The sequence below is a fragment of the Protopterus annectens genome, chromosome 8.part0 (genome assembly GCF_019279795.1).
Source record: "Protopterus annectens isolate FY-2018-M chromosome 8.part0, PAN1.0, whole genome shotgun sequence".
Classification (NCBI taxonomy): domain Eukaryota; kingdom Metazoa; phylum Chordata; order Ceratodontiformes; family Protopteridae; genus Protopterus; species Protopterus annectens.
In genome coordinates this window covers 627,386,712-627,411,839 of record NC_056741.1, presented here as the reverse complement: position 1 = coordinate 627,411,839, position 25,128 = coordinate 627,386,712, and the positions used below count along the sequence as shown (strand labels likewise).

Here is a 25,128-nt window from a genome sequence, read left to right as displayed (position 1 = left end):
TCTGAAATTCAATTGTTTGTCATTATTTAGTGACAGATTCCTTGTTGATTTGTTAGGAAAAAAACATGCTTTACACAGAGCAGACCAAAATATGAGGCAAAATCAGAGACATCATTTTGCAGAATCAGGGAAAATTGAGAGTATCTATATGATATATTCCCTAACCCCCCCATGCATACCTGCACATGCATACACACACTACCTTCATTGCTAATGCTGCTTTCCAGATGCTGGCTTCTGCTGTGCCTTCCCTGTTTGAAGTTAAATACTATCCAAAGTCGAACTGCTGATACTCGCTTAAATGCTGCCACTACCAGACCAAAGTTGAATTCTTGTTGCTCGCTTGCATTCTGTAAATGCTGCCTTCCTTAAATGCTGGCTTCTGCTTCCCGCTCGCACTACCGGATGTGAGCTCCTTGAGCTCAATTCCGACAGGCTGGTAGCTCTGAGGGACCTGATGTCATCGCGCATGTGATGACATCAGCATCAGTGCCGCAAAATTTAAAAACAAAACCAAAGTCCGGTTTTGAATGGAATTTCTAACCGGACAATTTTTCAAAAAAACAGACAGTCCAGTCAAAAAATGGACAGCTGGCAACCCTACAGAGGGATGGGCTTATCATCCAGTGTCTCTCCATGCTCTGGAATAGATTCCTTCTTTAGGTCAAGCAGTGTGACTTTTTGTCTTCATCCAAATGGAACTTGAATAACTGAATGGGGGGGCATCATGTTGTTTTCTATATCAGTAGTCAAAATCATGTCACAATTTCTTATTTATTCAGACTGAAGCGTAGAAAAGTATTTTCTGTATACCACCCTGCTTCTATCTGTCATTTAGTAGAGTCCAGATGATCTATAGGCCCACTAGAAATGATTATTTGTAATGTTCCCTACTGTATAAAACTGATTTGAATCAAATTGTCACTTCTTGTAATTTCTTATTCATTATTCACAACCCTCCATAATGTATGTCTAATGTTTGAGCATTCATTCTTAGCCCCTAAAAACAAAGTTAAAAACAGAGATAAAACTTAACCTCAGCCAGTTAGATTGCCTCTGATATGCTTTAGCTACTTGTGAGCATTTTACCAGAAATTATAATGCAAAAGAAAAAAAAAAGGTCTGCTACATGGTATCCTAAAACTCTTTCAGATTTGTCTCCTAAGGTAAGGACTTGATTGCATATAGCATGATTCCAATTGCATTTAATGCCCATGAATGAGAATAATTAGTACTTTTAAAACTGGTAAGACATTTCTGCCTGGCACAGCTACATCTCTTGAAATTATTTTCTGGTGGCATTTTTCCAGTGGGCCACCAATAAGAACAAGAACACCATGAGTTATCAGCATAGGCACCAGAAGCTGTTGAAGACTGGGGGGGGGGGTGGAGGGGCAGTATGCTTCTGCCTGCCTCCCTTCCACAACAGTTTCATCGAACAGCAGTGAATTAAAAGGCCACCACCCCCTCTTGGCAAAGTAAAAGTAAAACCTATACTGTTTCTGTGACAGTAAGAGCAACTTGCTCAACAAAAAGTAAATAAACTGGCATGTAGTTTCAAATTTAAGAGTTGCCTCCTTTGGAAAACCCTAAAACCTGACAAAAGCCCCACCTCTTTCAAGACGTAAATGTAAGTGGTTTTTCATTCAGGATTAATTGTTAGCAAAAGATAAATCAAAAACATTCTACACATATTAAAATGTATAATTTTGGTGTAACAACTGGTAATATATGTTGAAATTACTACACTAGATAATCATGGGGTTCTACAAATCATATTGAGGAAATTTGGACAGGAAAAAAGAATGTATGTGTGTAAACTGTTCCCTGCAATATGTATTTAATTTTATTGAATTCATGCTTTATTCCCATCTACAATGTTACAGTGGTGACAAAATATGTAATTTTACCACAGAAAACAAATTTAAATGTGAAGATAGACATCCTTTCTCACTCACTGACATAAAATAAAAAAATGCTAAGACTTTTGTTGAACATTTCTAAGCTGTATCTAAGTGTATTCTTTTGATTAGTCTAACCACCTACTACTGGTTCCATTTCACATTACCCATGATGCCATTTGAAACAAGCAAAAGATTGTTCAGACAAAATTAAACTTAAATGTAAAATAGAAAATGCAAGTGAAAAACTAAACATTTGAGGCAATGCAATTCGGAAATAAGTGAGCTCTCAGAACTATTCAAAACAGTTATGGAGTACTCTCACCAAAAGTGAATTTCCTGATTGAGACCCTGATTTCTGGATTTCCTGAGAAACACCCTAATTCTCTATCAAAAAGGATTCCATGACAGATAATCATGGTTTCAATGTGCTTAACTACTGATGACTTTTCTCATACAACCTCAGCACTTGCAAGTGCCACTCCATTACAGGACAGGAACAAATCAAATAACAGACAAAAAAACACGAGAGAACCTCAAATAGGAGATCCTGCAAATAACTACCTAAACAATCACAATGCCAGAAGCATTGATAGAAAAAAAATAATAACTAAAGTATGAAAATGAAAAGAGTAAGCATATATACACCCTCTAAAAACTAAGAAAGCACCATCTATTCACGTCCTCTTAACAATTTTTTAAACAAAGAAAACTGTGTTAAACATTCTAGGCAACTGGCTGTTAGCAAAACCATATAACAAGGTAGCCAGAATATTTATCACAGCCTGAGCCCACAGACAAAAAAACGAATCAGTGATACACCCACAAGCATCGTGGCCACAGCCTATAGCCCTTCCGTGATATTTTGTTGGAGATACCAAACTTCCTGGTGCTCACTGTGTCTCACGTAATGTCAACATATCAAGTAGTTATAACTCTTGATTCCAGGACTCAGTGAGCACTAACAGCTGCCGGCCAAATATGTTTCTCCAGTAACTTTACACTTGCCAGCACACTCACGAGAGAACCTTCTGAATCTGGAGAAAGCTCTGATTATGCACATACCCTGTCCAGAATCACACACACTTACCAGCAGTAATTTAACATCCACGCGTGCTTTGGTTTAAATCCACATTAGTGTGAGTCAGGTCATCCCTAAAGATTTTGGTTTAAATCCACATTAGTGTGAGTCAGGTCATCCTTAAAGAAAAACTCAACCGTGGACTTTTGGTAAAAGTGGGGGGCACCCCTTCCCCCTCGCTCTATGGTTACGGCGCCTATAGTTATTAGCCAAGTCTTGGATGCACTTATAGTCCAAACATTTGAACTTTGCCTACCTCTGATCATGAGCTTCTTCCATGAAAAGCTGCAGTTTTTAGTGCAAGCCACTTTTGAATGCATTCTACCTGGAGATCCATGCTTTGGCCATTGTGTGCCATACACCACAAGGATAACTGTTAGTGCCCTAAATATTAACAACAATTTACTCCAGTCTGTTTCTCATCCTTTAAAGGTACTATGTAAGCTTCCAATATGATTTGGAATTCTTAAAATTCCTGTTAAGTATGAAAAATAATTTTCACATCAGTATTTATAAAAACAACGGTGCTAGAAACTGGGATACTTATTTCTCTTATTCAAGGCTTTCACTAGGTCATTTTTTGTTCATCAAATGTATCACCTTCTAGATTATTACTTTCTATTGACACTGTTATTTTATAGCACAGCAGAATCTCTAAAGCATATTATGCATGTTGACAATAAGATCACCATGCAATTGTTGAGTGCATCTAAGGCCACCATAATTTCTGATAGTTGTGCTACAACCACATGGGGCACAGCACTTTGTCTGTCTGTCTGTCTGTCTCACTCTCTTATTATGTATTTTAAGCACAGAGTACTCTGTACATCCATCTTGAATGTTGTGCTTCTTTTGATGACACAGTTCTCAGCATAATCTTTTCAGAATCAGTAGATTTTCTAATCCATGTGAAAATTTCAGAAATGCTTTAGACTAACTTAGGAGTGTGGAAATGAGGGTGTCTTGATTCAAGAAGATGCAGAATAAATGTACCATAATGCCTGATCTCTGGTTATTTTTACTACTAGGTCTATTACTCTCCAAGTTCTTTGACACTCCTATGGCATCTGTTGTTTTTTTTTTTTCAGCCTCATAAGTCATACCTTTTAGCTGTCCCCAATTTCCAGTGATGTGTCTGGGCCATTGTGACATATATGTTTTTATGACTAAACAATGAATGGTATTACAATGATGTAATACTAGTTTTATTATTTTTTTTATTCCTCAGAAAACATGTAAATGTGCTTTATTCTGTCTATGATTTATTATCATTTTCCTTAGTTATTTTCAGTTTTATCCTTGATTTGTAGTGGGGGCATGCATTTTTATATCTTCAAATTAGAAATGGGAATATCTTGTTATGTTTCTAGTCCTTCTTATTGAGACTAGGAAAAAAAACTTCAGTATCCAGTCATTTCATTTGTTTTATTTACAGAGTATATTTTACCTCTTTTGTAGTTAAATATTACAATATATAATTAAACTTCTTTATGTGGCATCATACCTCTCATTGCCAACATGTTTAACAATTACCACTATGACAGCCCAACAAATTTCATTATTTATTTATTATTTATTTATTTCCAGTTTGATGACTGGGGAAGTCCACTGGGCTCAAGGAGCCCGTTTTCAGTGGAGGCCCGGGGAGAAAAGCTCCATAATACATAGTAGAAATAGTACCAATTAAGCAAATTGTAAATATAAAATAGCAAACCTATGCAAAGTAAAACAGCAACATAGAGTAAAATACAATACATATTTACATGTTTACAGATTGGAGAACAGTAGTACAGAGTTAAAATTGTATATAGGTTTAAATCATCTCTGAATGGTATAAAAGTAACATTAGTAAGAGGGCAGTAAATAAGGTTAATATATATATATATATATATATATATATATATATATATATATATATATATATATATACACACATACACACATACACAATGCATATTTATAGGTGTGTGTGTGTGTGTGTGTGTGTGTGTGTGTGTGTGTGTGTGTGTGTGTGTGTGTGTGTGTGTGTGTGTGTGTGTGTGTGTGTGTGTGTGTGTGTGTGTGTGTGTGTGTGTGTGTGTGTGTTTGTGTGTGTGTGTGTGTGTGTGTGTGTGTGTGTTTATATACATGCCCATTAAAACTAATTCTCATACTCTGTTGTATGACTTATGTAAATAAAGCGGCCGGGTTGTATTGCATAAATCTGTATATGAACTCAGGATTTTTGTGGCATTGCCTTAATGTTCAGATTTGAACCAGATATATATGTTTTATTTCATTATATCCACAGATTAGCATTTAAAAGGGTCATTTATATGTATATTTTTAAAAAAATGTAGTCAGTAATGCAATGTGTTTGCTAAGTACAGCTCAGAACAGGTTAAAATTTGTTGTCAGTCCAACTACAGATATAATTCACAGGCCACTGCAAGTTTTATTTATGATGTATAACTACAATCAGAAATAGTTAATGTACTGTTGAAACTGCACCCTAAAAGAACAGTAGACTGAGAGGTATCCACCTCTTCTCCCTATGTGCATGCTGACATTTTATTGATTTTAGGCTGTGAGAATTGTCAAGTGAAGACAGAGGAGTCACTTGAGAGCCCGTAGCAATTAACTGCACTAAGACTTGGACCCCAAGCCAGCTGGAAGAATACGGCAGGCAAGTTGCAGGTTGTCTGAATACGTATTCATACTGGTATGTTATAAGCAGAATATAATATGAAATGGTGTAATAATAAGAAAACTCACATGAGGCCTCAGGATTTGAATATACCTTAAAACTGAAGCTCATTTTGTTGTTGTTGTTGTAAGTTTCAGATTCTGAAAGCATTTTAAATTGTATTTTTTAATACATTACTATCTTTATGTGTTTTACCATAGTTGTAACATATACTAAGCATTCTTATGAGTCTTTCACTGTCTGATCCCTTTTCATTTGCTAGCTACATGCCTTTAAACATTATTTCAAAGCATTTATTAAAATTGTGCTTTTCATGTAAAAGTGACATTTTTTGAGTAACAGATTTGATTTGTGGATCACTGTAAGGATAGTACAGTGGTATATAGCAACAGAGATAAAGCTCCAGTGTTACCTCTACAGAAAGTGTCAGTGCATATGTCTAGTTATAATATGTACTTTATTATCACAGTAAATCACTCCACAGGGAAAGTATGTGGAAGAGGAAAGACAAGCTGACTTTCTCTTTCTATTTTAGTCTTTTAACCACTCAGGAGTTTTGCTGTGCCTATTAGTAATATGTCATGAGTAGTATGGTGGCATGATCCTTCTTATGGGCCCTCTCCAGGATAAACACACTTTGAAAGGAAAACTGGATGTTTAGCATTCCATATATTATTATACAAGCATGATCCTTATTGTGGGCCCTCTCTGGGATAAACTCACATCAAAAGAAAAATGGGGTACTTGGCAATGCATATATTGTTATACAACCTGCTAAAAGAATTGAACATGCTTCACTGTGAGATAAAGTCCTCCTCAAGTGAATCTCCCATGGGCTGAGGTCTGGGGATAGCATGGGTGAGTCCATAATGCTTTTTTGCCCTGGCACATAAAGCAAGGTGATAGACCATTCATTATTCTATCACTATTTCTGAAGAACTCCTTATTGATAGGCAGAACCAATTTGTTTTTGCATGCTTAGTGTTAACTGCAGCACCAGAAGTGACTGTACACTATTTTCAACTATATTGTTTAAGCCATCACTAAGAAAAAATGTACAAACTAACTCACTGGCCCAGGTCATGCCTAAAAAGGCCATTATGGATCTGTTCGGTTGTCAGATTAATAAAAAAAAATGCAAATGGCTTGCTTACAATCATGGAGTATGCAAATGGAACTCTTACAATAAGTTCTATAATCTTTTACTATAGATCTTTAAGCTATAACTGTATAATTATTTTGGAATGGCAAATTTTGTTGTAGCAGAATTCAAGCTGTCATTATAAAATAATCATGTGATATTAATATTGCATTATTATTATTATTATTATTATTATTATTATTATTATTATTACAGTTATTACTGCATGGATTGTTTTAGGCATGCTATATCAAATAATCATTTTGTGTGTGTGTGTGTGTGTGTGTGTGTGTGTGTGTGTGTGTGTGTGTGTGTGTGTGTGTGTGTGTGTGTGTATGCGCATTTGTGTGCAGGTGCGTGCATTTGCACGCACATGACTTTTGCTTTCCATGCTAATTTTGTATGTAGGATATACACATGCATTCACACACAGACATATATATCCATGAGTGTATGCATATGCATATGTATGTATATATGAATATATATACGTATGAACACATATATGGATTCCTATCAATTGATCGAGTTTTCAGAAACTCAAAATCCATATGGTTGAGACCATATAATCAAATTTTTGAAAACTGGAAGCTTCTGAATGGAGATCACAGTAGAGAGAGGATGTGAAATTTACCGTTTTCTTCACTGTAGTGCAATCTTGGAATTGTTATATATAATTTGCAAAGGGTGTGGGGGTGCAGTGGTGCTTGCTCCCCTGCATAAATGTAAAAAAAGCAGCTTTTCGTGTTTTGGGGAGGTTTTTTTATATTCAAATTGTCGGAAACTCGATTATATGTTATTGTCCATACAAATTTTGAGTTTCTGAATATTTGATCATCTGACATCGATCCATACACATATATATATATGTGTATATATATATATATATATATATATATATATATATATATATATATATATATATATATATAGCTGAGATGCAGGCAATGATGCAAAACACCCTGATTTCTATATTTATGATGGCCCCTAGGCAACTGTAACCCTCATACATCTGGAGAGTGATTTCTCAGAACAAGGGAAACTGTTCAGGTCGAATTTATTAAGGAGAGGTTTGATGGTTGATAGGCATGGTGGCAAACTAGGAAAAAAGCCTGAATCCTATACCCAAACTTCTAGTTGTGTGAACCAATGGTCCTTGTTGTACTTATACTGTGCCATGACTGTAACCCAGACATGGAAGTGTGGGTCTGCACACCCTTAGGTAGTTGTTTCTCGTATTTTAATCCTGCTCCACAGCATTTCTGCAGTTTGACTTCACAAATCCTTTTAAACAACAAAAGTAAATCAAGAATGAAGGGAAACACAAAGGCATTCTGTCATTGTCTGAAACACTAAAATACAAAAGAGACGATTAGAGAACAGGTGGCCATGTACAGTAAAGCTGCACAGTAGTGTACAGTTCACATGTAGAGTATCTTTTGGGGGGATTGGTTTAATTTTTTTGTACTTCTTGTCTGCATACATTGAATCAGATTCTGTCTGATCCTCTTCAGATGGAACAATTAGTTAAAAGGTTTTCCTTGCCTGGTTGCATATAAATTAAATGAATAGTAACGGCATGGTACTTATGTTCTCTTTTAGCTCAACCCACTCTAAATAAAAAGACATCTGTTTTCAGAGCACATTTCTTATTCCTGGCAGCAGGAATGTGTTACAAATAGTCTACATTCTTTAGATTTGGACATCATTTCCTTAGCTTCCACTTGTATAATTTATAATTCTGAGCATGTTACATGACCAAACCGAAGCTCCTAAGTCAGCCCTGAAAACAGACATTGTATTTAATGTATCTTAGTAAAACGGCAACTGAACGGCTTAAAGTCCAGTTAATCCACCACAACAGATTATATGATAAACTAAAACAAGCTGCCAAGCTCCAAATAAATAATATGGAAAATAAATGAGAGTGTTCATCAGACTTTACAAGTTAGTATTCCTGTAAAAGGAACAGTGCTGAATCTGATATGGGTTCCCTTGCTTTCAGTGAAGTGTGCCCTGCAGTGACTATCTGTATATTGTAGTAATATGTTGCACCAGATTTGGATAAAAAGGGTGTTACAGCCACTAACATACCTAGTTTGCAGAGGCTGACTTTAAAACACCATTTATATACAGAGCATGAATGAAGACAGTTTTGGAGCAAGAAGCATATTGCCATCAGTCAGGTGACAAACTGGCACATTGCGTGCATCCTGAAGGGACCCTAATCTATCACCATGCATTTTACATTATAATCTTTAAAAAATATTTCCTCTACTCTGCAAATATAATCAGTAATACTGCAGTAGAGTAGTGTAGTTACCACATACCACATCTAAGTTCCTTCCTTATGTACCTGAAATACCACTTTATGACAACCCCATTTACTGTTTACCACAGTCTCTGCATGCTCAACATACAAAACAAGCTTCAGTCTTCTGCACCATTGCCTTTTCTTCAAAGACTTAATGGAAAAAGCTTAGCTGTCACATCACGGCCCACCTGTCATTGTCTTTAGGAATCCAGTCTTACTCTGAGGAGGTCACATTCCACCATTGCCTAGCCCTTCCTATTGAAGAAAACTGCTCTTGCACCCCAACAGAAGCTGTTAGTTGCTGTTGTCACTGCCACATGATTATAATGATACTAACTACATTTAATGAGACATGAACAATGGTAACTCCATTGTCTCTAACAGAGATGAGCCCCTGCATAGCAGCATTGCCATCCATACCAAAACTTCATCTTCATACTAGTAACTTAGTCACTCGTCTTTTTGTGAACAACTTAACTAACATGTCATAACCCTCTGTTTCTATCAGAGGAGCTCTTTTTCTGCCTAAGTCCCTTTACTTTATAGTCTTTGCCAGGAAAAGAAAATAATATATGCATATAAAAGTAACCCTGGAAGTACGAGGGGCAGAACAGTTCCTGCAGCCACTGTGTTGCTGTCTATTACAGAGTTGTGTGTGTTTGTGTGTGTGTGTGTGTGTGTGTGTGTGTGTGTGTGTGTGTGTGTGTGTGTGTGTGTGTGTGTGTGTGTGTGTGTGTGTGCGTGTGTGCGTGCGTGTGTGTGTGTGTGTGTGTGTGTGTGTGTGTGTGTGTGTGTGTGTGTGTGTGTGTGTGTGTGTCTGTGTGTGTGTGTGTGTAAATATGTATACATTTCTTTGCATACTCACACAGATAGGTCTCTCACCTATTTATCTAGCACTGTTGAATTACCATGTAAAGAACGTACCTCTCAACTGTCCAGATTTTTGCAGAATGCCCAGATTTTTGGCTCATATTTTTAGTCTGTTACTCATATAATTTGTGGTTTTCTGGGAAATCACTGCAATGATCTGAGGACTGTAGTCACAAAATAATGACATACATTTGAGTTTCACACTTCAAGTCCTTCAGAAAATGTATGCTAAAACAAACCCTGTTACTGTAGCCGGTTTCTAAGTTTATAAAAGCAATATCTATGATATATCCCTATTTTTGGGCCTTTGTCACCCCATTTTGTTGGGCTTTGTCCAGATTTCTTGCACTAAGAGGTTGAGAGGTATGGTGAGGAATAACCTGTCATCCCACATGCATGTGCAAAGCTTGTGTTTCTTTAAATGCATCTGACTTTGTTTTCAATCAGTCCATAATGACTCTCAGTGGTGGTCAGATGCAGTGTAGCACGAATCTGACATTCACACTCTCTTCATTCTCTTCCTTAGGGTATATTCCTGTTCCAGATGGTGAACTATAAGCCTCTGACCTACAACAAGGAATATGCCTACCCATGGTGGGGAGAAGCAATTGGATGGTGTTTTGCTTTGGCTTCCATGCTGTGCATTCCAACTACTTTGGTCTACAAAATGTTTCGTGCCAAAGGAACTTTGAAGGAGGTCAGTATTCCATTTTGTTACCAATGGTGTAGACTAGTGTTCCATTTTGTTACCAATGGTGTAGACTAGTGTTCCATTTTTGTTAGCATTGGTGTAAACTAGTGTTCCATTTTGTTACCATTGGTGTAAACTGTTTCAGCTGTGGTAAAGAGAATGAGTGAGTAATGAGACAAAAGTCTGTAACTACAATGATTCTTCTTCTTCCAGTTAGGGGTCACCACAGCGGATCACCTGTCTGCTCATGACTGGCAGTGAAGTTTTACAGTGTTGAGTTGCCATCCTGGCACCCAACCTTCCACAGAAGGCCCACACATGCACACAGTCATGCCTAGGGCTAATTTAGAGTGTCCAATCCATCTACAGCATGTCTTTGGGATGTGGGAGGAAACCGGAGCACCTGGAGGAAACTCATGCGACCACATGGAGGACATGCAGATTCTGCACAGAAGGCACCCCAACTGAGGATCAAACCCGAGATCTTCTTGCTGTGAGGTGGCAAAGCTAACCACTGCACCACCGCGGCCACACACGCTTTCCATTTCAAGCAGCATTCAGTGCTACCTGGCAAACACTGAATTATAATTATTTAAATGCTACAAGTTAATTAGCAAAATATGTTTGTAGCACTAGCTGAATTAAACATGTATGTGATAAAGTAATGTGGGGGGGGGGGATTTTGAGGAAAAAACAGCGGTTTAACTGAGTTTGTGACTTTAATTAAACATCCGTATTCTAGGTTTTCAAGTTATATATATATATAAGAATACCCAGTTGCCTAATGAAGTTAGGTTAGACTCTGGCATCTGTCAAATGTATTTTCTGTCTGTCTTCCTTTGCATTCAGTTATTTTAGGTAGAACCTTGACTGAATGCACATCTGAAAAACAATGTATACACAGTAAATATTGCCAGAAGGACCTCTACCTTTATTAGAAGTTGCTGACTGTATTAATAGTTTAGTGTCAAAGTTCTTAATATTCATTTCAATGCTAAATGAAGATACTCTTGCATTTATCAAGGTTTTAAATCACAAGTTGAATACTAATATAACCACATCAGTTCTGTTACCTGGATTTATACCACCTGAAGCCATTAAACAATGTAACAACAACCAACAAGATTTACCAATGGTTTGTGTGGTTTAATTATGAGCACAAAGCCCGAGTGATTAAACAAAGGCAACCATGGGCAAATCTTCAATATATCACACCCAGGAGTTGGTTACTGCTATTGTACGATGACATTATTTAAGAAAGAAATTACTTACTTTTCTTAAATAATGTCTTTGTATAATGGTGCCATGGTGTTCTCCCACTTTTTTTGGCATCCTGACACTTTCTTGATGTACTGCACATAGGGACTTACATTCCCATGTTTAAGCAGTACATCAGTGCTTTGGAAAGCAATCAACAGAAAAAGGAAGATATCTATTGTTTCTTTTTATTTTTGAAAAAAAAATAAAGTTTAAAAAATGAAAAGTTTAGTGGTATGAGACATACCTCCCAACTGTACAGATTTTTACAGAATGTCCAGATTTTTCCCTCATATTTTTGGTCTGTTTCTCATAAAATTGTGTTTCTTTGGCAAATCATTGAGGTTTACATTTAGAAAATAATGACATGCATTTGAGATTCAGACTTCATACCCCTCAGAAAAGTTATGCTAAGGCAAAACCTGTTATTCTATCAACTTCCTAAGTTTGTAAGAGCAATATTTAAAGAATGTCCCTATTTTGGGGCTTTTGTCCCCCCATTATTTATGTCTTTGTCCAGATTTCCTGTTCTATGAGGTTGAGAGTTATGATATGAGAGACACAGGGCAGAAATATAAGGAAAATCCACTACGTTTCTTTAGTTTGCATAGCGCACGGTACGTTTCTTTAGTTTGCATAGTGCACGGTACGTTTCTTTAGTTTGCATAGTGCACGGTACGTTTCTTTAGTTTGCATAGCGCACGGTACGTATCTTTAGTTTGCATAGCGCACGGTACGTTTCTTTAGTTTGCATAGCGCACGCACGTTTCTTTAGTTTGCATAGCGCACGGTACGTATCTTTAGTTTGCATAGCGCACGGTACGTTTCTTTAGTTTGCATAGCGCACGGTACGTTTCTTTAGTTTGCATAGCGCACGGTACATTTCTTTAGTTTTGCATAGCGCACTTGATTTTCCTTCTATTTTCTTTCCCTCCATATGTACCTCTCAGCTACGTTTCTTTAGTTTGCATAGCGCACGGTACGTTTCTTTAGTTTGCATAGCGCACTTGATTCTCCTTGTATTTTCTTTCCCTCCGTGTGTACCTCTCAACCTCTGAGCTTAAGAAAACTGGAAAGCTTTAGCATATATCAATAAAAGTGTTGATATATACTCAAATTATAACAGGCACGCTCCTTGGGCTGACCAATCTGCGTGCATGTTTTTGAATGCTAATGACCTGTCATTGGTGAGTTAATTAACAATCTAACAACATTAAAAGCATAGCTATATTGTTCTCTTGAGGCCCAGAAAATTTTGTTTTAAATATTAATGAAATAATAGACAATATAGGTGAATGGGAGTTTAAAAATAAACTAAACAACATTATCTTGTTACTTATTTTGCAATTGCCATCAATGTGGTTTCCTAGTTAGTTGAAAGGAAAAACAACTACTCTTGGGGAATCCAGACTCTCCTTGCTGGGACAGTGGCACTGACAAGACAACCACACAGAATGCATGTGTGTGTGTGTGTGTGTGTGTGTGTGTGTGTGTGTGTGTGTGTGTGTGTGTGTGTGTGTGTGTGTGTGTGCATGTGTCAATTTCCAGATAAGTATTAGAGTTTTCTCTGTCTGTTCATTTGTTAATGCATGGACAAAGTTAATGAATTGTACTGAATGGGATGCTTGTGTTCTCAAAACTGCCATCATGTTGGTTTCCTTACTGAAAGGAAAAGCAAATGCTCTTTGGGGAAACCAGCTACCTATCTGTACAGGCACTCCTTGTTGGTGACAGCTGTAAAGAATGTGTGGCAGGGAAGGGGGATTCAATCTGCAGACAAAAATCTTTCCTTTGCTGCTTAATTTTAATAACTAGGTTATTGGATTCCACTGCATTGGATGGTTGCAAGTTCAAAATTGCCATCATGGTGGTTTCTTAGTTGAAAGAAAAATAACAACTGCTCTTTGGAAGCCAATAACTTAACTGTCTAGAAACTCCTTGTTGGACTATTGGCTGTGACATTAGTAAAGAATACAGAGGATGTTGGGTTCAGTCCCAAGATAAAGGCAAGTGTTTTAATTTCCTGTTAACTTGCTAATGCCATACTAGGTAAACAGCTTGAAATGAATTCAAAATTGCCATCAAGTTGATTTCCTAGATGAATGTGAAAACAACGGCTCCTTGAGGAAACCAACTACCTAACTGTCCACAGACTCCATGTTGGTCCAGTGGCAATGACTTTCACATGGAATACAGGGATTTTTCAGTTTAGTTCACAGCTAAGAGTCAGTGTTTTCTTTCTGAGTTCAGTTCTTATTTTAATAAACTTAAAAATTAAACTACATTATCTTGTTTATTATTTTAAAAGTCCAAAAAAAGCCCGAGCACTAAATGCACAATAAATTCAAGAAAAAGCAAAATCTAGCAGTCAGTTCCAACACAAGGGCTCTGAAATTATGCATTTATTTTGAAAATTGTTGTAAAACTTGCCAAACAACAAACAAACTATACAACATAACACTGAACAGTTGAGGGCTTTCGTCTTAATGAATTGACATCATCAGAACTGTCAGTCAAAGTCATGCAGACCTACAAATAAAATTTTTCACTCACACAACCTTTAAAAACAACTAATGGTAGCTGTTGCATGCAAAAACAACACGCCTACCAATATTCCCTCATTAATTGTAAGCATAAAGTTATAAAAAAATGAAAAGCCCCCCTTTCCACGTGGCAGCTGGTTCTCTGGGTATGCTCTTGCATATTGGTCTATCAGTGCCCTTCCACATTCTAGAAGCCAGTGGGATCCAGAGTTGTGGAGAATGACCACAGTTATCTCTCTAAACACCTGTGTCAGGAGATATGTTGCCTTCATTCCTTCTATCTCTTTTATTCTTTGAGTTTTCTTAGTGACAAGAACAACTTTGAAACTGATCTGCTATAGAGGATAGTCTAGTACCTAAGTCTGCTCACACAGATGTAAGGCCCCTAACATCTCTGTCTGTCCTGTAAATTCTGTTGGACCTGTATTCTGCCCAGTTGTCTTGGCTGCCTTGCGAGCCTTTTTGGCAGTTATTAATAAACATCCTGCATTAAAGCTTTCAAGAGCAAGGCATTATTTCCTTGTTGGACTGGTATTTGTGTTGGATCAGTTGTCTAATCTTCTGTTATCTAGCCTATTCTGTTTCCTTGAGGGTCTGTTCTAGAAGGCAGCTTTTTCAGGCAGTTCCTTCATAAAAGAATTTCTGAATTGCAGGCTTTGGTGTGTTTCCCTTTGTATACAACTTTAAAGAGGAAGGACGGCTTTGTCCACAGCTCAGCTGATGTTAAAAACTATTATTTACTATTGTGATAGTTTAAGGTATGCTTCTAAATGTAACATATTCGTGATGCCACTTGTTATAGTTATTTCATAGTCAGTTTGGAACCAAGTATAATTTAACTCCGCATGACCCAGATTTTCTGACTAAAAATACATTAAACTAATAACAATCTTCTATGTGCCTATATGAGTCACTCTGCATCATGTAAAGTGGTTAATTTGGACCAGAAGCTGTGGAAAGAATATTTCAGATATGCCATGCATGCCACTGGAAAGGGATAATTTTGAATGGATATCAAGTAACAGCAAGCGTAATCCACCTAAGATGTTTTCCATTCTTATACAGTTTTGTGATCTGCAGATCATGTCTTCCTGCTCATTTGTTTTCTCAGTTACTTTTAGCTTGTTCCCAGTTTGTTTATGCAGGTGACAGTTCTGCCTGGTTTGTTAGGTTTCACCCATCTTTACAACATGTAATCAGTGATTATATATTTTACTTGGTTCCCAGAATATTGGAAAATATGGATGGTGTTGCTGCCAGTTTTAGTTTCGTAGTTTATTTATTTAGTCTGCTCTCCCAGTGTAAATTTTATTTTTGGGCATTTTTTCTTAGTTCATGGATGTCATATTACGAAAAGTCTTGCAACATTTCAGTTTCTTGTAGTCAGTTCCTTATAATCATATTATTTTCAGAAAAGCTTGAAAGGCAATGAACCAATATTTTGTTTTCTTCTACAATGGAACATATCAGACATACCCAGTATTAAAGACAGCCAGACAGGCTTTAGGCAGTGACCTCTGTCTGGGAAAGTGTCCAGTAAGTAATTCCACCTAGTAATGTTATTTGTTTGCATAGCTTCAGATAGATGAATTACCTACAACTCTCCTGAACACTGCTGCATATGCAAATAAAGAAGAGAGGGGGAGAAAGGTAAAAAACAGAGTAAATATAGGGAAATGACTGTTTTATCTCGTTACTTGTAAGATTTTACCATATGGATCATCAGCATTTATGTATTTATTTATTTATTTATTTGTTTATTTATTTATTTATTTATCTTTGTTTACTGGGAAGGTCCAACAGGGGTTGAACCCATTTTAAGCAGAGGCATAGCCAAAGCTCTGCAGTCTGTACAAAAATACATAATACAGGAAACAATACATTTTTCATAACATTAAGCAACATTGTAGGATATTTTTTCATAGCAGTACAAGAAATTATGTAAATTTTAATATACTATGCACAGTTCGTATATGTACAGTGTCTAGAAAATAGTTAACTTTATGTACAGATGCACAGTTGATATATATATATATATATATATATATATATATGTCCTGATCAGGTAAAAATTGTTATGATTATGAAATGATGTAACATATTCCAAAAATAAAAGATTTTCAAGTTAGTAAAGTAAAAAGAATGTAGATTCAGATGGTGTTGTGAGAGATGAATGAATGAATATTTAGATGCAGTGAAATATGAAAGGACATAGAGAGATGCAGGTGTACATAACACGGGGGTGGAAAAGAAAGATGTTTATTTATGAGTTAGAATAAAGAAGGCTAACATAGTGTGTAGTCAGAAAGTCTGATTAGTTGATTTTGAAAACTAACCAGGGGTAGTGCAGGAGCACAGCATTTGTCTAATAGGTGCTCCTTTAGTGGTGCTTTAAATATATTTAACTTATCAATTTGTCTAAGTTCAAGGTGGATATAATTCCAGATTTTTGTAACATACTAAGAGTATAATGAGTCACCGGCTGAGTTATTTGATTTTACAACAGTAAGGAGAGGTTTGTTCTTGGATCATAGGGTTCTGATAGTACAATAAAGTTGTAGTATGCCTTGTAGAGATGGACACTTTTTTGGGGATGTATATTACTTTGTGGGCTGTAATAAGTTGTGAGTAGTTGATGTAGTGTGTGAGTTAGACCGGGTTTAGGTCTTTTTGTGGTATCAGGTATGCTATGGTGAGTTTTTGAGGGGTATTTGCTACAAGTTTAGCAGTTTTCTTGAAGGACATCTCTAGCTTTTTTTTAAGGGTGGGGTTGAGATTTGTAATGATAGGTGATGCATACCATAGGGATGGAAGTAGATATGTTTCGGCAATAGATTTTCTGAAGTGGTCAGTAAGAAAATGTTTTGCCCTGTAAAGGGATCCTTTTTCCCCTTCTTTTTTTGATGGCTTGGAGCAGATGTTGATCTTATTTGAGATTACCATCAAGTAATATGCCTGGGAGTTTGGTTTGTGCAACACATTCGGTTTTTGTGTTACTGGATGACAGAATGTGGAATAATTGTTTTTATTTTGGATAGGTTTTAGGGGCGAAAAGCATTAGTTTTATCTTTTTGAGCCTTAGAGGTAAGTCTGAAGTCTCTATCCAGGCTTCTATGGACAGGAAGGCCTGTTGGGTGATGTCCTCTAGGGAGATTAGTGTTTGAGCTGAACAGATGAGTGTAACATTGTCTGTGTAATATACTAAGGTTGCTTGTTTGGAGGTGGAATGTAGGTTATTAATAAAGATATTAAAGAGTATGGGGCCTAAAATTGTTTCCTGAGCACACCAGCTGTTTCTTTCACATGAATCAGACATTAATGTTGGATGAAATGTCTCCAAAGTCAATAGTAGGGCTGTTTTTGTCTTTTAGATTGCAGTATCTTCATGTCTTCATGCTGTATTTCAATTGGACTGAGGAATTTGGTCAGTAAAATAAGTTCCTTGCTTATTCTAACCCTAACTGGTTATGTCAACCTGCTATAATCAGGTGCTTTTCTTAATGGTTTGACAATTGTTTCCATTAATGCAGTGTTATGGCATTAGTTAGACAGGAAGACCAACTTAGTAGCAAAACAGCAAAAGTTCCACTGTAAGTGGACATAGGACTCGACTAGAAAGTGCACAGGAAACACAAAAACATATGTATAAAGTGTTTGCAAACCTCTTTTTATCAAACCATCATGGAAAGCATACCAGTTTTTAGAAATGCTTGGTGCATAAGTGTTTAATAGTGCACTTTGATGAACAAGCCAGGCTTCAAAAGCTGTAGGCATTTTACCCCTTGAGTTGTACATCAGTAGATATCATTGAATACAATTAGGATTTGTTTGTCTGACATCACTTCACTTTCCTCCTGTCACAGATAACTACACGGGTGACACCTGTAGTATAGGATGTAGCTTTATCAAACTCTTTGTTAGTGTCATGCATTATGCCGTGTCCTTGTGAGCAGTCATTATGGTCTCCTAGACTAAGCTGTGGCACCTGTTACTCTGCCTGTAGTTTTGTTTTCATCAGGTACTGATAGTTTAATCCTTAAAAATGCATCAGGCATGCTCCTTTTTGCTCCGCTAAGACAGTTCCACACCCACATTATCAGGGTCTCTGCCATGTACACATTGACCTTCAGTTCATTCTCCAGGCCTTTTCTGTTATCAAACATTTTATAAGGAACAAAATGCAGTGCAATGCCCTTTAATTAGGCATGTTACTGTAGTAAGATTTTGCCACATTTCAGCCTTAAAAAGATGCCTGAGAAGTAGTACTGAGGAAAGCTGTTTAGTGGGCGCTGGCCTGATGAATCTTGTATCTATATGCTGCTGAACATCGGTATTAAATCCAGCTGAAATATTCTGATTTTTGCATAGTGCCAATATGGCTTCATCAATGAAAAATGTTCCTAAAAGATCCAAACTAATGTATGATGTGCTGAAAATGTTCTTCTAATGTACAGCTACATTTATCTTGCTTTTTATCTCTTCTTTCTCCAACAGCGCTGGCAGCACCTAACAGAACCAGTGTGGGGATCACACCACCTGGAATACATGGCACCGGAGTTTGATATCAAGAGTTTAACCTCTCTCGCAATAGTTTCTGGAGATAAAGTTGTTCTTGAGAGTGTGATGTAAAGTCGCAGCCTACCCTGCTCAAGAACATGATGTCATGTGTTCAGATTCATGCACTAATGTACATAACCCAATAGATCTCTTACAGTCCTTAACAATACTCTACTGCTGTGTATGAAAGCCCGAGTCATATTTACCTACCTCTGAAAACCTGCTTCTGTGATTTAACTGGACTAAAGGCAAATGTGCAAAGTAAAACTGATAAACGTATTAGCACACAGACAAAAAAGAAAGAAAGAAGGATTTCTGCTTACATTTTCACCAGTCCAAGTTTGTTTTGAATAGAGAATGAAAAGCAGACCTAAAAACAGAATAAACATTTTTTTTGTTAATTTCCGGAGACTTCTCCGAACTGTATAACGTGATTTTGCTTGATTTTCTCAGTGTAAAATTCTCTCATTCAAAACAGCTGCTTCATCATATCCTAATTGAGATTTGAACTCTTGGCCTGCATTAAAATGTGACAGATTATGGTGTGTGCATACCTGCTAAATGATTTATCATCCATTAAGCAAATACTTAAAATACATAGAAAATGACAGGTGAATATGAAGGAATTGAGCACTTTTTGATCAGTCTTTACTGTTGGATACCCAGAACTGTCAGAAGCATGCCTTACAGACTTATCAGGTCGCATGTGTCACAGTACAACCCTGATAACTGATTCCATTGTATACAGTGGCACAGAGACAGTCACTATCAGTGGAACAATATATTTTAAATTGCGAAAAGGAGGAGCCAATGGATATGGAAATTTCTGTGACTGAAAGCATTCGTTTATGAAAGTGAAGGGAAGGAACAAGATGCTTGAAGCAAACTAGCAGCACACATAACACTTTGATGTAAATACATATTTTAAAAACTAAATAATGTGCTGCTAGTGAATGAAAATACTCTGGAATTAGCACTTTTTGGTGCTTCAGCAATATTTTTTGCCTGTTTTGCACATCAGGATTTGCAATAATAAGCTGTAAATTTGTTAGACTGGAACTGAAACAATGAACTTTGTATGAAAAGGTTTGCAGCAAATATAATAAGGAAGCAGTAAGTGTATAAAGAACAGCAGTGTCTCTATTGCTGTCCTTGGTATTTGTTTCTAGTTTTTCAGAGGTGGTTCTATGCAGTGGTCGACAGTACCAGTTATAAAATTATTGAAATAATTGTTTACTCCTTTTAAGATTATTTAAACCTTGAACAAATCATGTCATTAAAATCTGCCTACCTCCCTGTTTTGATTTCGGAGTACAAAACCCAGGAAGTAGATGAAACAGGCCCTTGTCTCTGTTACTGTAGGTATGTATGTTTTATCTTTTCAAGATGAGTGTAGGCGGGGCAGGCATAAGGCATGCCATGAGTTCTTCTACATTTTCCACCTCTACCATTTACTTTTGGACATCTATAGCTTTTGTAAGTATGCTTACTTACTTATCAAGCTGGCTTTGTTAACAGAAATTGAGACTTCCCAGCAAACAGTACCCCCTCCAGAACACCACCCAGTTCTGATATTATTGCCATAATGAGACCAAAAATGCTTTTATTTAGTCCTTTAACCATTGAGTTCATAAATAAATAAAAGTGTTACTGTTTCGTATGCTTCCAGATAGAAATGTGAGAGCATACACAAAGTAGCCTCATCTTTGGTTAGTCTGTATGTGTGATTTTTGTAAGGTACTTTCAGTTTCTAACACACAATACTAGAAACTACCTGCAAATCAAACAGCCCAATGCTAGTGACATTTTAATAGACGAGATTAATGGGCCCTGGCCATAAATATAATGTGGGAAAGATAACAAACAGATTCAGGAGCCTGTCACTATTTCCTTAATGTATTACTTCCATTAGAAGCCACATTATATTTTTGTAGCTCCGGCTTTCATTGCTTGCTTACAGATTGCTGTTTATTCTTTTCTAACCTTCCATTAGTGAGAGGTAATGCCTTATCCAAGTTAGCCAGTTTGTGCTAAAAGTAGACACATGGTAAAGAATTTCTACACAGCTTGTTAGCTATATTTGATTCTTAATCACATAAGCTCCAGAGGACATTTAGAGTAGGACTATTTCTATACTGCAAGTTAGAAAACATTACCAGAATAAAATGTTTGCAAATGCATATCATTTTCCATACTGGTAAATGAAAATTTTCATAGGGGTTTTATTTTGATAATGGTTTAACTGGTCCCATTGCTGAAACACAGATGCCAAAAACATAAAGTGTCACAATGCTAAAAGCTAATGCCTAAAACTCACAGAGGCAAAAAAACTAATCTGTAAGCATTGTTCTGCAAGGTGGGGTAAGTCCCCCTTTGTCCCTAGTCTGCAGGCAAGCCACCCACACACCTACAACTTAGATATATATATATATATATATATATATATATATATATATATATATATATATATATATATCAATTCTTCCGTTGCCCAAATATGAAGAAGGGAGACATGTCCCAAAACAAATGGATCGTTAACACATACTTATAAATTGCTCCAGTTGTGATTTCCTGTTGAAAACAGTGATTAGTCTGTTCCTCACAGTCTTGTGTCTTAGCCATGTGATACACGAGGAAAAGTCACTCTGTGACCTGTATTGAAACAGATTTGGGTGTTGTGTTTAAACCCTATTTCTTCTTCAGGAATTGAGCAAAGATTTGTAATGTTTTTTTTTTTTTATTGTCTCTGCAGTATTATGACTTCTTTTTGCTGACATAACGCCTTGACATATAACATGTAATATCCAGTTTGATTGTAATTTTCATTTTAAAAAGAGTTTCAGTCTTCACAAAAGAAACTGTGATTATGATATCACAAAGACTGAATTGTCAGTTGTAGGACATTCACCCTGAATTATAGTTTGATTTTATTGTTTGCTTTTCAGAAGTACATGTAGCAGTTAGATGTACATTTTCTGAGGTGCTTTAGTTATATTATACAGTATTAATATTAATCTAGTTTAGAGACGTCTAATAACTATATGGGTCTTAAATTTGGAAAATTTCTAGGCACAGAAAAAAATATTATTCTAAGTCCTAGTATACTGAAGAAAAAAAAAGTGTAAGTTGTAAACAATAGTCTAATGTGAAAGTCCCATAGTCCCATAGTCCTACAAACAACTGACTACTTGTTCCAGCTTTCAAATATAGACATATGCATATCTGAAAAATATACTCACTTGCATTGGCAAGTCCCTAAAGGAAATATTGATGTCAGACTTTTTTGGTTACTTTTTGTTAAAAAGCTTGAAACTTTGTCATTTGGTTTAATAGGACTGAGAATATTCATGTTTATTGGACCATTTCTCACGAAGCCAGGACAAGCAGCTCAATTAGATGTAACCAACTTAGCTCAGTGTTTTTGTAGTTGCAGCTATAAATTCAGTAGGTCTAAAACATGGGATGATATAAGCAGGGGGGTTGTGACCGTGCACTTGATGCGAGCTGTAATTAGAATAAGGACAGTTCGACTGTAAGTAATTGATGCTCCATGGATACACTTGTAAGCTGTGAGGGTTCCTATCACATGGAATTTTCTACTTTTTACACAGTCTCCTAAATAAGGAGGACAGGTAACACTGTAGCAGCATTTCTTATCTCCAACTGTACTGTGCTACAGACTCTGGAATAGCTGTGGATGACAGTAAAATAGCTGCACAGTTTTGCTACAAGCGTAATATCTATTTTTCAGAATCAGTATACTGACCCAAAACAATAGTAGTATTAAGATGTTTAAAAAACTTGTACTATAAACTGATTTTAAGCATTGAATTTGCCACATGAGAATATATTTAATTTTTATAATAAAGATAAACTCTGTACAGTGTACAGAAAATAAGATAATACTGTATACAATTTAATCTAAACGTCAGGTCCTCTTCAGAATTCTTCAGTTTCTAATTATTTATGTATATAGGTGAAGATCTCTTCAAATATCTATAGCAATACATTACATTTAATATACCACTGAGCAGCGTGTGTTTCATTGAAACCAAATTAGAGTTGCACTTCTAAAGAAGCAGCAATGTTCAGTTTCTAACCTGCTATCCTGTTTCCATAATTAATTCTGCTTAAAAATGTGTATATGTGTAAATGTTGAAAGTTAGAGTTTACATGTGAAAAGGCAATTAAAAAAAGTTAAGTATTATTGTATCTTCTTATGCTGCAGCTATAGTAGAATGTGATGAAATCAAGAGATGCATAGAATCACCTAACTTCAAATAAGGTTTATAAACACTAAAAGTGCCATGTTATACTTACCAAATAAGTTTTATACTCCCACTTAGGATATCATAGTATGTTGTATGACAGAAATGACAGTACAAGGTCATTGAAGCATCATGTAGTTTCTGTTGTTGAGTTTTCTTATCATTGTCCTTATCTAGTAACATTACAGTTGCATTACCTGTTGCTTTTTCAGTGCTATTTGTGACAAGTTACACCTTAAAAATGCACTGCGTATGTCATTACCTTTTAAAGTCTTTATCACCCTTAGTGCATAGAGGTTGTATTTCTGACTATCACACATATGAGGGAAATCTAACTTTCCAGATAAATTTTTACAAAGTCTGTACTTAGGCTGTCAACTGAAATTTCGAAAATTGTAATAGAAGGCTCTCAAATGAAACAGAGAAAAACAAATGTAAACATCACTTTTGCCTTTTAAAATTATTTTCTTTTTTTTGGGGGGGGCGGCTCCCAACACATCCTGAACTTACATATCAACTCAGAAAAAAAGAAATATTCCAATGAAGAGAAATATCTGACTTAATGTATTTAAGTCTACAGTTTCAGCCAATCAGACTCACACTAACTATTATCAGAATTTCAAAAGATTACAGTGTGGTTATCACCATGCTTTAGTGTTTGACTTCTATCCAGTTGAAGTATATTTAGTGTCTGAATTCTATACATTTGAAATATTTGCATGATTTTATCTTTTTATCTTTATTTTCCCCATCTAACAGTGCTGCTTCATTTGAGCTGTGGCTATGAAAGCTGTTGGTATTCTCTGGGAAAAAAGTCTATGGCTTACTCTTTTTGATATTAAACAATCTTCTGCATAGCCAAAAGTGCCTTAACTTCCTTTCTTGGGGCAGAAATGGAGTTTTTGATCAAAATGCTTGCAATCCTTCATTGCAGAAAATTTTTATATTTTTCTTGTTCTTCATGGCAACTTCATTTATCAAATAGTATTTGCCCTTAAAGGATAGTATGACTCCGAAACATGGGCAGTATGATTTGCACATCCCTTTTTTAATCAATGTTCATGTTGTTTATAAGTTTTAGTAAAGTATATACGGTTAACAGTGTGGTTTGATTTTTTTAATCTGAAATTGTAATATATATATTGATAACAATGTACTGTGAAGTCTGAAAACAAAAGCAGTTTATGTCATTTTGTTATTCGGATAAATTTATGAACATGTTATCGCTGTACAGGTTTAGGACAAAAATTTGTTGAAGCCTTAATTCTAAACTGTGTAGTTTCTTAATTTGTATAGTTGCCTTTCAGAGTTGCCAGGGAATACATCACTATGTGTTGATACTTGGAAAAATATGAAAATGAAAAATACAAATATGAATATAATGACTGAATTTGCACAATTATTGTGAAGAGTGACTGAGGTACTGTGTTTTAAGACAAGTGACACACTAAACCTGTTTTTTACATCAAATGACAAATTAAAGATTTGTTTTTATGATTAAATGCATTACAGTATATTTGGAAATAATGCTACATTTCTAAAAATGTAATGAACACTTAGTATTTCAAGAATGCAGCAGTTATTGTGTAATTTTATTTTCAGTTTAGCTGTAGCATAGGTTCATTACCCAGTGCTCAACAGTATTTTTTTATGTAACTCCTTACTGAAGCCAGGATGATAACCAGTGTAGGGTGGAATCTTATCTATGTTATACATTACAAGGAAGTATCCCGGAAACTGTAATACTGTACCACTAATAATATTTGTCTTGGAAAATATTCACCTTGGAATACAGAAAGATGTTATGCAGTATGCAAAC

General features: G+C 36.0%; 1 protein-coding gene across 2 annotated transcripts in view; it reads left to right on the top strand.

Moving 5' to 3' along the window:
- The window catches only part of LOC122808955 (sodium- and chloride-dependent creatine transporter 1-like), a 237,074-nt gene extending 212,375 nt beyond the window's left edge, over positions 1 to 24,699 (top strand). Inside the window, exons 12-13 of one of the 2 annotated variants that reach the window (XM_044080113.1) lie at positions 10,520 to 10,690; positions 18,979 to 24,699. In XM_044080113.1, the coding sequence (XP_043936048.1) occupies positions 10,520 to 10,690; positions 18,979 to 19,113 (306 nt within the window). In that variant the 3' untranslated portion in view covers positions 19,114 to 24,699. Of the gene's footprint in view, positions 1 to 5,545; positions 5,648 to 10,519; positions 10,691 to 18,978 lie in introns of those variants that run through there. The other variant, XR_006365847.1, reaches the window with a different exon arrangement.
- Positions 24,700 to 25,128: the final 429 nt, after the last annotated feature.